The following is a 14,662-nucleotide window of genomic DNA, read 5'->3' on the forward strand; positions in this document are numbered from 1 at the left end:
TTTAACGAAAAATATTTCTTTACAACTATTAAAGAGCTCAACATAATATAATTTTTCATTTTTTTTTTTATCGAATAAAGAATTATAAAACATGAGTTAAATGTGATGTTGGTTTCGATGTTTCGTTTGATTTATTCCTGTTGGTGTGAAAGTAATTCGTTTGATTTTTCATCACGAATATTAAGAATATGATTATCATTCTTCTAGAAGAATTATATTTAAATAGGGGAGACTTTATTGTATCTACAAGGCATTGTAATACTTGTTGTAAAGAGTAATTTGAAAAAAAAAATTGAAATGCTAAGTAGTACATTCTGCATGTTTAAAAAATCAAGCTTATGTTAAAGCGACAACGAGAGAATAATTTTCTTTAGAAGAATACAATTTATAAAATAGTGGAATGTAGAGGTATGTTACAATTATAAGACTGCCTTCGAAAATCCGTGAAAATAAAGATATGTATTATTTAAAATGCAAATAAATATTAAATTCCCTTTCTAGGGTATCCGATCCGCGGAAAATTCCTTGGATGCACCGCTGGAGGGTTTGAAGAAGTGGGGTAAGGAGTAAGGGTGGGGAACTTGAAAAGAAGGAGAGGGGAAGCATAGAGATCCGTAGCAACGCTTCGTAAGCACTCATTTGGTTTTCAGTCACGTATTTGTGATTCAACGGTCTGTTTTATGAGTCGTTCTTACACTTAATATTTATACAACATTCATCATTTGTATTCATTGATATCTCGATTGTATGCCTGAAAATCGTAGTACGTCGAGAAAGCAATGAGAACGGCAGAAATAACGAGAAACAAAAAGAAAATAGCAATGATTTTAGTAAAGTAGATCACGGTGTGAAGCTATCCTTCTGTTAAAAAGCGTCAAGCCAATTACTCGGGGAATCAGGTTCAATTAAAAGGCGAGCGACAATCGTCACGATGACTGCTGCTTACACGAACGATTCTACCCAGGAACAAAACGTAGAAACTGGCACTGTAATTAATAAAACACTGAACGGCAAGAGAGAGCAAGCGACGCCCGAAGAAAACGTCGAAATTACTTCTGCAGAAATGATAAAGATTGCAACAGGTGGCCAGGATCAAGAAATTTCTACTAATCAGGGAAGATCTTCGCTTTGCGTGACGGTCGATGCATCGGAGTCTGTCGAACCGAAAGATCAGGATACCGTGGAAGACAAGAAATCTTTCGAGAATTGTGAACTTTTCGAAAAGAGCGAAGATACCGATAATCAAGATGCGATCGCAAACACGAACGAAATCGAAAACGAAGTGCCGAAAGATTGTGACTCGAGTGCATCAAAGTCGATTTCTAATTTCACCGTATCGACGAAAGTTGAAGCTTTCCTCGTCGAGTGTGACTCTCCAGATGCAATGTCGAGAACACGTGGAAACGATAGTTTCAAATTACAAGAACTAGAAAATTCTGTGGAAAGCATTCTCACGGAAACGAGCAATTTTTCCGATAATCTTGAGAATCGTGGTGGGTCATTGGAGGATGTAGGTTTTCAAAATGATCTTGAGGAAACGTATGATTTGGAAAGTGAACTGAATTTTCACGAAGCTGTACGTGCAGGGAACGCCAAGTGCATCGCGGCGCTTCTTGCAAGTGACTCCGTACAAAACCTGGACGAACCGGATTGGAATGTTTCAGGTGATCCACCCCTGCTAGTGGCCGCTACAAATCATTGTTTGCCTGTCCTTAGGTAAGAAATTTTAGCGTTATATCATATATTCTTACTAGGAAACTTCATGCTTTCTTATTTAATATATTTACATTTATTTTAACGAAATAGCAAAAATTCTCGAAGGGTTTCGGATCCACTGGTGGGCTGCGGTATAATATTAAGATACACAAAATTTTTAAATAGTAAAAGATGTTTATTTATTCTATCTCTTTGTTATTTATCATATACTATAAAGTAGTAGGAAAATTGTTTTTGAAAATGGGACTTTGTCTCTTTAGAATTTTTGTAAACTTTTGGTTTTTCAAAACTTTGGAAAAATAAGCGAATAGAGTGATAAGCGAAAGAGTAGTTTTTGAAAATAAATTTGAGTGGTCTTGTATTAGAACGATATCCATTATGATATAAAAAATATTTAATAATGTAAAATAATATAAAAAGCGTACAAAATATATTTTATATAATAATTAAAATATATTTTAATATATAAAATCAGATTTACAATTTTTTATTTGAAGTCATAAAAATTATTACTATGTACATATTAAAATTATTAAAAAATTATTATTTCTATGTACATACACGATTTATTTATTTAATAAAAATTCAAATATTTTGCAGAATAAGTCGAACAATCTAATTTTATCGATTTTACTTGATTCTAATTCTGTTCCTTAAATTCTAGCGGGGAATCTGCTGACGTCGTAAAAAATATCCAAACATCGAAATCATTTCGCGTAGTGTTACCCGTAGTGAATCATTCTCAAGAATTTTACCGTGGAAGTTGCTGAATATTCGTGAAAACGTTTTTGCTTACACGTTATACTATACCATACTGTTACCAGATGTTTGAAAGAGTTGCGCTGTTCTCGAAGTTTTAAAATCTTATTTTACGAATGTACTAAAAAAATTTTACCGGGAAACTTTAATTATACGTACATTACACATGTATTTCTTTCGCAAGAATAATATAAAATCTTCATTTTATAATCTACAGGGTGGCGCATATAAAATATTAGAAACTTTCTCCAAAATCACTGTAACATTCCTTTCTTAATTAAATAAAGCATAGAAAATAATCATTAGGGAAGGAGTCAAAAAAGATACTTATTTTTTTTTTATTTTATAAAATAACTAGTAAAATTTAGATACTCTGTTATTTTGATTCAATAAAATTAAAGAAATAGTTCCAATATAATTTTTTATCAATAAAAAATTCGAATAAAAGTAAAGAATAAAAATTAATAATATAAAATTTTTTATTTGTAGCTTACTACTTGCAAACGGATGTGATCCAGCTGTACGTTCCCCTCGAGGTGAAACAGCACTTCACAGAGTGATCTTGAACGGAGGACCAGGAAATGTATTACAATTCGTGGGAGAACTTCTAAAATATGGCTGTCCATCGGGCGTTAAAGAAGCTGGCGGTGGTCTGACCGCTTTACACGTATTAACTCGACAATTAGCTCATGCTCAAGGAATCAAGAATTTACACCATAACTTTGAAGCAGCATTGAAAACTCTTGATTTATTAGCACACGCAGGTCCTGTAAACGCGAAGGATCATCAAGGACGTAGCGCGCTTCATATTTTAGCGTCTTCTACTATCTTCGGTATATACGCAATTTAATGGACCAGATTCCCTAGTTTCACTAAGAATGTTCCTAGTGTCATGTTAATACTGAATATTATACAATAATATTGACCATTTAAGGACACTTTAATAATATGTCTCAAATTATACATTATCAAGTATATCTTGGAAATTTTTTAATTTATATCCTAATGAAATGTATCCATTTTCTTACAGATAACAACCACAGAACAGAAATTGAATCCTTAATTGAAACTTTGTTGGCTGCTGGCGCCGATCCCTCGTTGAAGAACGATCGAGGAGAAACTCCTTTGCACGAGTGCCTTGAGTGCGGTGCTTTAAACACTGCGTTTTTACTAATACCTCATACACCGACTGGTATAATGTCACGTTATGGTGAAACTCCGTTGCACATTGCCTCTAGAAAAAATTATGCCGACGTCGTTGCGAAATTGCTGGAGCACGGGGAAGATCCTAGTATACAAGATGCCGGTGGTAATACACCGTTACATCTAGCTTCTGCGAGAGGTTTCCATCAAACCGTTTCTTTATTAGTTACGTCACCACTTGCACAATTAGAGAAACTGAACGCAGAAGGGTTGACTGCACTTCAGGTAGCCGCGGAAAGTGGTTTTGTTAATGCGGTAAGACTGTTGTTAAAAGCAGGCGCAGATCCGAGTCAAACGGTTAATTATTGTACAACGATTCTTCATCGTCACCCTGATATCTCAGTTTTAATAGATCATGAATTGACCAGACGTCGGCAACTCGCAGCTTGATTATTTTCTTTTTTATTACTTTTCATTGAATAGATTGTACCTTGCAACAGATTTTAACTTCTTTTTACATTCTGCAATAAGTAAGCCATTCTTGCAGATTTTCATACAGTAATTACGAATACTTTTAACTTTCAAAATAAATGAATGAACTAGACAATGTGTCTAGTTCGCTTTAAAAATTGTTTAAACATTTCGGTGTTTAAATATTTAAAAACATTGTAAAAATTTTATCATTTCATTTGGAAGGATCTACGGCCATTTTCTGTAAGAACGTTTAACTCTTATTTTTTTCTTCAAATTTACAAGAATTTATTAACTAACGCAAATTAAAATACGTGTTGGGCAGTGTGACTAATTTCACAACAAAACTAATCGAATTTCATTACAGGTTTTTTTATTAATTTTTCATAGGATTAAGATTTAGTTAAATTGAATGAGAAGTCGATTATTTTGATAGTTATATAATTAATATCTACTGTGTTATATAAAGCAGATACTGAAAAGTTTTGAATCATTGTTAACATTTAAATTTCTGTGGTGCTTATTTTTGTAACGACAAACAGAAGATTAACTTTAAATTTGTTATCGTTTTACATGATTAGAAATATTCTTTCATTACTACTTTAAATAGTAAAATATGTTAAATTAGAAAGTTGCATAAGTTGTCTATGATAAATTTAGTGAATTTTATAGAATATTTGTAAAATATAAAATTCAATCATTTTATATGTTCACAAAGAAGTTTATTAAAATTGTTGAAAAATAGTGAAATCAGACGATGATTTTGGAATATTAAAAAAAATATATTGAAGTACAATTCATGCTTATATAGGATGTTCCACCAACTGATTTATCTAAAATGTCGTTGTTATTTTAAATAATAAATGAAAATGTTACGTATCAAAGTTGAACAGTATAAAGAAATACATAATATAGTTTCAGTAATATTTTTAAAGATTACAAAATTTTCCAAAATATTTCAAAGTAACTTTTTCATTTATTATTTAAAACAACATTGATATTCCAGATAGATAAAGTTGATGGAACGCTCTGTATACATAAACGTATTATAAAACATTGTAATTCATATGTACATATATAATTCCTTGTTATCGAATTATAATTAATAGTACATTTTTATTGCTCAATACTGTCTAGTATTCAAATAATTCGAACTAGAACAGAAGTAATTAAAATTAGATAAATGCCATGATTTTTGGCTGTGGATAGAAGTGCCTTTTGAAGACTGTGTGATAACGAAATATACGAAAAAATAAAAGATTATTATCAACTTAAGCTTTGTTTTATTAAATTTACGTACTTGTCATTCTCCATCGTTGAATTGTAGATTATCGAAGTCACCTCTTAACTCTGAACTAGATTTTTTACCGAAGTCTTGTACGGGTTTGTAAATTTTCACGGTGACATAAAAATTCACCATTTTATAAAGGAGAGTATTTTCACTTCCAAAACCATTTGGAATGAAAACAATACATATTCTTATTTCTATACTAATGAATCAGAGTACAAAGACATGCACACAAATTCATTAGTATTTACAATTTTTTTTTACCTACTACATACACACATTATAGTCAATAATTAAAAATTTAAATTAGTGATTCTATTTTTTTACTTCGTGATTTTCTGACACGTTTTGGCGCTGAAATAAAATAATATATATATATAGTATTCGTAGAGTAAATATGAAATATGAATAAAAAACTGAATGAAAATAATTACGTTGCTGTGGAGTCTCCCAGGATATAAGATCCTCAGTTGTTAAACTTTTCTTTTTGTCAAGAGATTTCCCTTTACTTCGCCTAATGTAAGGAGTCATCGGAAGTGTCGGTTTACTTAAAATACCGCCAGTATAATTCCTTTCTGTAATAAAACATATGTTGAAGAATATGCTAATAAACAACGTTGTTAACTTATAAGAAATTGCTAATACCAGAAAATTTTACGCTTCGACGAGATTTTCGTTTATCAGTACTTTCGTTTAAAGACATTTTATTTACAGATTCCCATAAATTCTTTTCTTCTGTATCTTCAACTTTAGCAGATCTTCTTGTTTTCTTAGGACTTTTATTTTCTTTACGTTTTGTTTCTTGAACATTAATGGATAATTTCCTGGAAGATCTGTCAAGCTTTGGTGTATCTGCCGAAGTAATAATTCTATTCCTTAAAATTTTTATGTTTTCAGTATCTTTACTTGCACTTTCTTTCTCATCTACAGAACTACGTTTCTGCCATTTTTGTTTTAGGCTACTTATGCCTGTATGCTCTACACTTTTCTCGAGCTGTGTCAAACTGACATACAATACCATATTTTTATCAGATTGTTTGTTATTTTCATCCACAATATTCCGGCTTTTTAAACTATTATTTGAACCTGAATGATTTAATGAAATACCAGCTTGCGTTTTTAGGGGTGATACTTTGACCCTTTTATCTACAAAATTTTGCTTTTTGTCATCTTTACACTCTTCAAAATTATTCTCAGTAAAGTTCAATTTCTTTCCTGCATTTATTTTTACTTCATCTGGCTTAAAATTAATTTTGCTCGCTGATGATTCAGAAGGTTTTATATCGAATGAATTTTTTAATTGTTTCAATATACTTTTATCTGATTTTTTATAAGACCTGTGTGATATTGTATTATCTAATTGAACATCTGGTGTTTTACACATTTTGCTTACTTTCATGATAGTTAACGGACTTCGGATGCTTTTTGATTTTGCAGATGAAAGTGCTTTTTGTAATAGACTTGCTCTCGTTTTTTTTTGACTAACAGGTGTACGTAATTTAGATTCCAGAAACATAGAAGATCTTCTTGCTTTAGCTTTTACAGTCGAATCATTTTTGCTTACAGATTGTCTTGTGTTGTAGCTATTCCTTTCTTGCCGCGTAATGTACTTTTTTCGTTCAGCCAGAAATGCTCTAATTGAACTTGGTTTTGTAGGCACAGTTTTTTTCCTTGTTGTAGTTCTCTTTTTATTGAGAGGCATGTTCTTAGGGAGAGGGGACTGTTCTTCCACCCAATTTCGCGAACGAAGTTTCTCTAACTTTTCAAATCTCGTGTCGCAATTATTTATTTCCATATACATCATATCCCAAAATCCTTGCAAATCTTTACACGTGACCAACATTTCACCCTTCCCTGATTCACAATCAGTAATCAGTTTGCTAAATCTTTGAAACTTTTTGTTCATTAACAAATTTGTTTGTCCAATAGCTTGATTAATTTCATATTGCCCATCTTCAGTTGTTGTAGCATCATTTTTAATATCTGACCATTTTTTACATAGCTGACTTAATCTATCTATTTCTTTATTTAAAAGAAGCTGGAAATGCTGGGCAGTCAATTCTTTGTCTTTAACTGAAATATCCTTTTTGGAAAAATCATCGTTTTGTACCTGACTAAGATTCAGTTCATGTTTTAGCTGCTGTCCCTTTCTAGTATTACTTTTCCTACTAGTAGAAATTACATGTGATGAAGAGGAGGCTGATTCATTTGGAGCATCCTTTGACTGTGATATAGACAAATTCTTCTTCACTGAAGAAGGTGTTTTTGTAACAGTAGTATTATGTACACTATTGTTTTCTATCTTTAATTGATTACCAATACTTTTTCTACCTGTTCTTGACATCTTTGAAGATGATGCTAAGAATCCACTGATTGTGGCAGGCGACATACTTTCTAAAACTACTCTACCAAATAATGGTATATGGGGCAACCCTGCTGGAGCTTTAAACTTATAATCTATAGGTGCAAAAGATTGCTCCTGTCTTTTTTTTAATTTTTGTCCTTTAGTTATAGATTTTCTTTCTTTATTTAAACGCTTTGTTGTTTCTTTTGCAAGTGTTTTAGTCAATAACCTTTTTTGTGTTGCTCTTGTTACCCTTTTTAGTGGAGTTACAGATGTTACTGGTGTAGTTTGACCAAACTGTTTTTTACGAGTTATGTTTGCTTTAATGATTTGATTATCACTCATTGGAGAATAAATTTTATGACGAACAACTCCAACAATAAAAGGTGGTCTTTTTTTAACTGTTTCCACTTTTTTTCGTCGATCGCGTTCCAGTTTCCATTTCCTTAATCTAGTGAGACGATCTGTGTTTACAGAGGATGATTGCACTTCTGAAAATAAATTATAACAGTGACATTTTGTAAATGTAACAAGTGATATATTATGTCTATATAAAAAACCTTGTGTACATACTATTCTTTGGACTATCAGTAAGAGCTGGAATATTTCTGTTTTCATTGAAAATTTTAGCTCTTTGCTTTTTACGTGATTCTACGTTTATTTCACTCCGAAGAAGTCGAGTCTTCTTCGTGTCTCCAAAACCAAACCTTTTCGCCTTATATTGTTGCTTGAAAGCTGACATTTTATTCAAAATGTGTGTATACACAAATTTAGCGGCTTGATTAAAATAGTCCGTTGCCTTTCCTACACAACACACTGCTTCAAGTTTCAAATAGCAAAAATAGCAGTGTTACCAATGGCGGCAAGAACGGTATAAGAATTCTGATTTTATAGAAATACGTGTTTGAATGCAAAAATAAATGTTTTTACACATCAAAAAACTTGTAATATCTGCGAAATAATATTACTTTCATAAATATAAATTGAAAACAGCTGTATATATTGTCTATTTACTGGAGAGAACGAGATTATTGGTTACTAGTTCGTAACCAATAGTAACACGCAAGCGCCCTTGCAATTAACACCGGATATGCATACTTAGCCGCTTTTTATTTGATACGAATATGAGTAATAAACAATTAGAATGAAAATTAGTTCTGATAATAAATAAATGTTTGTGTAATAAATTATATAAATGATATAAGTTTGTCTATAAATTTCTAATCATAAGTTTCCTATTCCTCTACATACCCTATTTCAGTTGATATAAAACATAAGCGAACCTATTGCGATCAATAAGAATTGGGGATCTTGAATTTTCGAGATCGAGAGGGGATGAAAAACTTTGGATATATTCGGCGGAATTTCGATACATTGATACGATTCAAAATATCGAAATTTAATTCGATTCTCTCGACATACGCGTGAAATTTGATTTCAGCAAGAGAATGAAGAGGCGTATAAAAAATATAATGTTTCAAAAGTTTTGAATAAAATTGTCGCTGTAAAGGATAGATGTATAAAATAAAACATTAATCAGGTTACAATAGCTTTATATAATTTAATTTTTTATCATAATCTTTTCTATCTTTGAATTAAATCATATATGTACCATACTGTCATAAAATAATAATTTATTGAATTTTATTTCAATAAATTAAATATTAATATTTTAAATTGAATTTTTCTATTAATGTCCTACTATCTTATTTTCTTTAGTTAAACTTGATGTTACAAAGGAGTGATTAATATTTGGTAAATATTTAGAAATTATCTGTTTTTACATAATGAATCAAATACCCAAGAAGAGTACTTATCAAAAAATAATGCTACACATAGCTGATGTTTTACCAGCAAAATTACGCCCTTATTTCTTACACCCCACAGGTGAAAGAAGAATTTTACAAAACCAGTCTTAGTGAAAGTTCATTTAATATTGATAATACTTTTATTAACACAGGACCTACCACAGTATTTTTTTGGGCACCAACTTTTAAGTGGTGTTTAGTAATTGCAGGAATAGGAGATGTTCAACGACCTCCTGATACAATTTCCTTATATCAGACTGCAAGTCTTATGGTGACAGGTGCTATATGGTCCAGGTACCTTCATCAGTAATTACAAACATTTATATAAAAATAATTTATGCCATTAAGTACCTATTTATCTGCTAGATATTCACTGGTAATTACTCCAAAGAACTACAATCTATTCAGTGTAAACGCATTTACAAGCATGACAGGAGCATATAACTTTGTACGAGGACTTTTATATCAAATTCAAGAAGATTCAAAATAATATTTTAATAAACAATGTATGTAAAATATGTCACAGAAAAATGTACAGTGGTTGATTGTTTTAATCATTTATTTTAGAGTACTATTTCACAGTAACACTAACTATTCGAATATCATCATAAGGTTTATCCGTTTTCGGATTTGTTTTTACTTGACTAATATTTTGTACAACTTCCATTCCCTTCACTACTCTGCCAAATACAGTATGTTTATTATCCAACCAAGGCTAAAAAGAATTCAATGTTAAACAGCAATTAATTACTACTCTCTATATATAATGAAAATAAAAATATAACATTTAACTTACAGTTGGTGTTAAAGTAATGAAAAATTGACTGCCATTTGTATTTGGTCCAGCATTGGCCATGCTTAAAGTGTATGGTCTGTCATGTTTTAAGTGTGGCCTAAATTCATCCTCGAATTCGCCTCCCCATATACTCTCTCCACCGGTACCAGTCCCGGTAGGATCGCCAGTTTGAATCATAAATCCCTTAATTACTCTATGAAATATATGTCCATTGAAATAACCATTTTTTGCGTGCACGCAAAAATTTTCCACTGTCTTTGGAACATCTTTCCCAAAGAGATTCAGGTGAATATCACCGAAAGCTGTATGAATAATTGCAGTGTCATAAATTTTTTGTACATTCGTAGTTTCGGTAGACGAAATAATGTCTTCTTTCGATGGTCTTTCATTAAAAACATCTCTATCGCATTCTTGACTTTTAGTATCTTCTGGTTCTCTTCTGGTAAACATATAAAACCTGTTCTTTTTATATGCCGTACAAAATAAAGTTGGGTCTGGACGGTTCATTTCTAATGTTGGATTCTCTGAAGCTTCCATTTCTACAGTTACAGCAGCAGTGGTTTTTCTAGTCTTTCCCTGCAAGGATTTAAATCATAATAAATACGAAATGAAATTAAAGACATAAAAATACATAACCAGTTATGTAAGTACCTGAAATAAGGCTAGTTGCATAGGACGAATATTTTCAGGTTTTCCCATAATTCTTATACAACGATTAGTATATAAATTTACAAGTTTTACACCTAACATTGTACTATACAAAATCATGTAACCAGACTCATCAAAAACTATATTTCCTAAATTTGTTTCTGTCTTGTCTAGCTCTCGTTCTACCGCCATTCTATAAGTCATAATAGAAATTAATATGTTTTAGTAAAAAATAAATATATATATTTCATTACATGAAATCGTATATATTTAAATAACTTTACCGTCGTCCAAACTCCATATTTGGCAATTGTTGTGTCATTTGTTGTAACTCAGAAAATCTTTGTAATGTTTCATCAAATATCCTGTATAGTTTACCAGTACGAAAATTAAAAACTCTAACTTTCCGGTCTCCACTAAGAGAAGCAAATTTTTTGCCATTTGGTGACACTGCTAAACCACATGGATATGTCTTATTTTTTGCAAATTCAAACAAATCAGTATCCAGTTTGGAATCAAATGTTACACATTTAGGAAATTTATATTCCATTTTTGGTCCTGTCCAATATTCTAAAATGCCTGCTTTGTCCACAGAAATACATGTTTCATATACAGGATTGTACTGTCAACAATTAAGATTTATATAAGAACAAATTTATATAAAAAAAGGTCATAATTAGACTTCAATAATACTATCAAGTTTTCATACTTTCATAGCAACAACAGGTTTAGTGTGTAGTTTTTCAAACACATGTAATGGTGTACTAGTTCCTTGTCCATCATAAATGAAAATTTTATTCGATTCTTGTGCTGATACTGCTACAGCAGGTATCGCATCACCAGGAGAATATATCCATTCACAACAAAGTGGTACAAAATTAAGCTTTATCATATTGATCATATCTGAAATAAAATTCCAATCAATTAACTAATTATGTTTAACTTCAGTTATCAAAACACAATTGAAACAGATATAATGAAAATACTTACCAAAATTTATTACATCAAAAATTTTCATTGTTTTATCTAAACTAACTGTACATGCATGAACTCCATTGCAACTAGCTGCCATAGATTGTATAGTCATTAAATGTGCACGAAAATGTTTAACAAACTCTATGAGCTCTTCTTGTTTCTTCCAAAATTTAACATGACCATCACAACTACCAGTTAGCACAAAATTTGATCTGTATAACAGCAAACCACAAATTATGATAAAATTGCTTTTGCTTCAAAACTTAAACGATTAAAGATACAAATAAACATACTTTGTTACCACAATATGAGTAATTACATCTCTGTGCATGTATGATTTCTCATAACACTCACAACATGGTAAATTATCTATGTATACCTGTTCATATTCTAAAACTGAAACAAAAAGATTTAAAATTTATTATCTTTTATAGAATATCGCAATGTAAATATCAAAAAGAGGTTAAGAAAAATAACCTTTATGTTTTTTTTGAGGTGCAGCTTCTGAAGGCAATGGTCCAACCCAATCTTCTTCATTGTCACTTTCATGTTCTCTTTTATTACTTGACATTGTTATGAAAATAGAGAAGAAATCTAATAAATAAATATTTTAAATCTGACGTTTGATATAACTAAGTTTCATGTCCACATATTCAAATTGTACATATGTATATGATAAAAACACGATATTTAACAGATTAAAGTACAAAAAGATCTATCCGGTATAAATAACTATATTTTTGTAAAAATAAAATAATAGAATTACACGATATTTCTGTTACAACTATAGTAATAATTTGAAGAAACAGTAGGCGTTTATCAGTAAGCAAAATAAGTACATTTACTTTATATGTTAAGGGCCCGGAAGTTCAAACGACGACCCTGTGAATACTTCCTCTACGTTCCTATTATCCTATTACATTATTTTTAGTTCGTAATTTATACCGTTAGATGGCAATGTTCCGAATTTATGTGCGAAATGTAAAAATTAAAATACAAAACTTATTTCGAATAAATTAGTTACATTGAAGAAAGTTCTATTTAGTATACGACAATCTAAAAGTTTAATTTTGTATTATAGAATTTTAATATGCTTGAGACATCAAATTACACTTGAAGTCAAAAAGTTCAAGCTGTAAATGTTGTCTCAATTATTTTTAATTGATTTATTTTTTTTTATTTACGCATAAAATGCAGAAAACAGAAACTGAATTCGTACAGTTAATTGTATATAAATTAATATATTTTTATTTGTCATCAGAATCGTGTGATTAATATATTGATTCTCATATTGAAAATATACGTATGCGTAGGGCTTGTTAAGTTTTAGAAACGACCCTGAGGGAACGTATATTTAACATGTTCTGCTAATAAGATTGTAGCGTAAGGAGGACAAATCGCGCGGCATTAAAAAAAATCTTCAGTTAAATTATTTGTTGGTAGTTCTATTTTCTGAAAAATTAATATCGGTATTTGTTATCATTATTTGTCCTAGAAACGTTGAAATTTTGGTATCTCTTAATATGACTAGGTAAGTTGAAATAAATTTGAGGTTATATTTTTATACTTTGAATAAAAACGGTTAATAAAGAATTTATTTATGTCTACTTTTATTATATTGTGTAGTTTATATGCAATATATTGTATGCAATACACTCATTAAATATACATTTTTGTTTACTTTTTGATTAGAAAAAACCATGTGTATAATTTTGAATTTTTAAATATTTCGAGCGTAAATTTGAAAGCGTGCAAATACAAAAACTTTCAAGTGAAAGATCATAAATTTTTTAACATTTAAAGTACTTATTTTAATATGTAAAATACATTTATATTATTTTTAGATAGTTATAATATTGAATATAACTTAATAATATAAATATATTTGATCTGTGATAAAAATACAATCTTTTTCATTGTAGATCAAAAATAGAGTTAGGAGATGTAACACCGCATAATATAAAACAACTGAAACTTCTTAATCAAGTCGTATTTCCAGTCTCATACAATGAGAAGTTTTATAAGGACGTTTTAGAAGCTGGAGAATTAGCAAAACTTGCATATTATAATGACATAGTGGTATGTTGCATTTGTGCATGTTTTATTAGAAAAAGAAATATTAGTTACTTAATATAATTAAATCAATAATTTATATTGCTTGCTTTAGGTTGGTGCAGTTTGTTGTAGGGTAGACACTTCAGGAAATTCTAGGCGCTTATATATTATGACGTTGGGATGCCTTTATCCCTATAGAAGATTAGGAATTGGTACTGTAATGGTACAGCATGTTTTAAATTATGTTAACAAAGATGGAAACTTTGATTCAATTTTCCTGTAAGTATTTAATTATTTTTATTTAACATGTCCAGCCATTGTTTACATAAATATATGATTAATCATGGTTATTTGTGTATTATATCTCTTGTTTACAGTCATGTTCAAATAAGCAATGAAGGAGCTATCGACTTTTATAAAAAGTTTGGATTTGAAATAGTAGAAACGAAGAAATATTATTATAAGAGAATAGAACCTGCAGATGCTCATGTGCTACAAAAGACTTTGCGTCCTAAAACAAATCAAACAATTAATATTTAAGTACAATGCTTTGAAACTATGATTTTAAATTAAACATTAGATGCATCCATTATCAATAAAATATAAATGTGTGATATAAAATATTCAGATAAAAAACACATTTATCATATTCACATATT

General features: G+C 30.2%; 5 protein-coding genes across 7 annotated transcripts; 3 read left to right on the plus strand and 2 right to left on the minus strand.

Annotated features, from left to right (window-relative positions):
* Nucleotides 1–95: 95 nt before the first annotated feature.
* On the plus strand, nucleotides 96–5,364 carry LOC100879665 (uncharacterized). Of its 2 annotated transcripts, XM_076541140.1 has the most exons (4): nucleotides 96–408; nucleotides 502–1,716; nucleotides 2,965–3,308; nucleotides 3,506–5,364. In XM_076541140.1, exons 2-4 carry the CDS (start codon nucleotides 932–934, stop codon nucleotides 4,066–4,068), a joined length of 1,692 nt encoding a protein of 563 aa, XP_076397255.1. In that variant the 5' UTR covers nucleotides 96–408; nucleotides 502–931; the 3' UTR covers nucleotides 4,069–5,364. The 2 variants fall into 2 exon arrangements, with proteins under 2 accessions (XP_076397255.1, XP_003701039.2); XM_003700991.3 differs by having other exon boundaries at nucleotides 251–1,716.
* On the minus strand, nucleotides 5,350–8,613 carry LOC100882548 (uncharacterized). The gene is made up of 4 exons (XM_012280076.2): nucleotides 8,295–8,613; nucleotides 6,023–8,212; nucleotides 5,812–5,952; nucleotides 5,350–5,731 (listed from the first exon to the last, which is right to left on the minus strand). Exons 1-4 carry the CDS (start codon nucleotides 8,461–8,463, stop codon nucleotides 5,679–5,681), a joined length of 2,553 nt encoding a protein of 850 aa, XP_012135466.2. The 5' UTR covers nucleotides 8,464–8,613; the 3' UTR covers nucleotides 5,350–5,678.
* Nucleotides 8,614–8,811: 198 nt separating this feature from the next.
* Nucleotides 8,812–10,027, plus strand: LOC100882655 (mitochondrial pyruvate carrier 2). Its single transcript, XM_012280084.2, has 4 exons — nucleotides 8,812–9,261; nucleotides 9,441–9,608; nucleotides 9,682–9,823; nucleotides 9,896–10,027. The coding sequence occupies exons 2-4, from the start codon at nucleotides 9,509–9,511 to the stop codon at nucleotides 10,017–10,019; spliced, it is 366 nt and encodes a 121-aa protein (XP_012135474.1). The 5' UTR covers nucleotides 8,812–9,261; nucleotides 9,441–9,508; the 3' UTR covers nucleotides 10,020–10,027.
* Nucleotides 10,028–10,070: 43 nt separating this feature from the next.
* Nucleotides 10,071–12,848, minus strand: LOC100879772 (peptidylprolyl isomerase domain and WD repeat-containing protein 1). Of its 2 annotated transcripts, none has more exons than XM_012280082.2 (9): nucleotides 12,794–12,848; nucleotides 12,426–12,511; nucleotides 12,242–12,344; nucleotides 11,964–12,160; nucleotides 11,683–11,876; nucleotides 11,258–11,595; nucleotides 10,977–11,166; nucleotides 10,326–10,901; nucleotides 10,071–10,244 (listed from the first exon to the last, which is right to left on the minus strand). In XM_012280082.2, the coding sequence occupies exons 3-9, from the start codon at nucleotides 12,277–12,279 to the stop codon at nucleotides 10,101–10,103; spliced, it is 1,677 nt and encodes a 558-aa protein (XP_012135472.1). In that variant the 5' UTR covers nucleotides 12,280–12,344; nucleotides 12,426–12,511; nucleotides 12,794–12,848; the 3' UTR covers nucleotides 10,071–10,100. The 2 variants fall into 2 exon arrangements, with proteins under 2 accessions (XP_012135472.1, XP_003701040.1); XM_003700992.3 differs by having other exon boundaries at nucleotides 12,426–12,542; nucleotides 12,794–12,811.
* A 418-nt stretch (nucleotides 12,849–13,266) lies between these two features.
* san (Probable N-acetyltransferase san) lies at nucleotides 13,267–14,626 on the plus strand. Its single transcript, XM_003701018.3, has 4 exons — nucleotides 13,267–13,479; nucleotides 13,871–14,027; nucleotides 14,116–14,282; nucleotides 14,381–14,626. Exons 1-4 carry the CDS (start codon nucleotides 13,472–13,474, stop codon nucleotides 14,541–14,543), a joined length of 495 nt encoding a protein of 164 aa, XP_003701066.1. The 5' UTR covers nucleotides 13,267–13,471; the 3' UTR covers nucleotides 14,544–14,626.
* Nucleotides 14,627–14,662: the final 36 nt, after the last annotated feature.

The sequence above is a fragment of the Megachile rotundata genome, chromosome 2 (assembly GCF_050947335.1).
Source record: "Megachile rotundata isolate GNS110a chromosome 2, iyMegRotu1, whole genome shotgun sequence".
NCBI classification, from domain to species: Eukaryota; Metazoa; Arthropoda; class Insecta; order Hymenoptera; family Megachilidae; genus Megachile; species Megachile rotundata.

What these genes read in the sequence shown, in the direction of transcription:
- LOC100879665 (XM_076541140.1), top strand. Translation starts at nt 932, where the DNA reads ATGACTGCTGCTTACACGAACGATTCTACCCAGGAACAAAACGTAGAA. An exon ending in CATTGTTTGCCTGTCCTTAG is followed by an intron (nt 1,717 to 2,964) that starts GTAAGAAATTTT and finishes TTTTATTTGTAG; the next exon opens with CTTACTACTTGCAAACGGAT. An exon ending in AGCGTCTTCTACTATCTTCG is followed by an intron (nt 3,309 to 3,505) that starts GTATATACGCAA and finishes ATTTTCTTACAG; the next exon opens with ATAACAACCACAGAACAGAA.
- LOC100882548 (XM_012280076.2), bottom strand. Translation starts at nt 8,463, where the DNA reads ATGTCAGCTTTCAAGCAACAATATAAGGCGAAAAGGTTTGGTTTTGGA. An exon ending in TACTGATAGTCCAAAGAATA is followed by an intron (nt 8,213 to 8,294) that starts GTATGTACACAA and finishes ATTTATTTTCAG; the next exon opens with AAGTGCAATCATCCTCTGTA. An exon ending in CTGGGAGACTCCACAGCAAC is followed by an intron (nt 5,732 to 5,811) that starts GTAATTATTTTC and finishes ATTTTATTTCAG; the next exon opens with CGCCAAAACGTGTCAGAAAA.
- LOC100882655 (XM_012280084.2), top strand. Translation starts at nt 9,509, where the DNA reads ATGAATCAAATACCCAAGAAGAGTACTTATCAAAAAATAATGCTACAC. An exon ending in TTATTTCTTACACCCCACAG is followed by an intron (nt 9,609 to 9,681) that starts GTGAAAGAAGAA and finishes TTATTAACACAG; the next exon opens with GACCTACCACAGTATTTTTT. An exon ending in ACAGGTGCTATATGGTCCAG is followed by an intron (nt 9,824 to 9,895) that starts GTACCTTCATCA and finishes TTTATCTGCTAG; the next exon opens with ATATTCACTGGTAATTACTC.
- LOC100879772 (XM_003700992.3), bottom strand. Translation starts at nt 12,519, where the DNA reads ATGTCAAGTAATAAAAGAGAACATGAAAGTGACAATGAAGAAGATTGG. An exon ending in TTTTGATGTAATAAATTTTG is followed by an intron (nt 11,877 to 11,963) that starts GTAAGTATTTTC and finishes ATTTTATTTCAG; the next exon opens with ATATGATCAATATGATAAAG. An exon ending in TCATTACTTTAACACCAACT is followed by an intron (nt 10,245 to 10,325) that starts GTAAGTTAAATG and finishes AATTCTTTTTAG; the next exon opens with CCTTGGTTGGATAATAAACA.
- san (XM_003701018.3), top strand. An exon ending in CATATTATAATGACATAGTG is followed by an intron (nt 14,028 to 14,115) that starts GTATGTTGCATT and finishes TGCTTGCTTTAG; the next exon opens with GTTGGTGCAGTTTGTTGTAG. An exon ending in AACTTTGATTCAATTTTCCT is followed by an intron (nt 14,283 to 14,380) that starts GTAAGTATTTAA and finishes TCTTGTTTACAG; the next exon opens with TCATGTTCAAATAAGCAATG.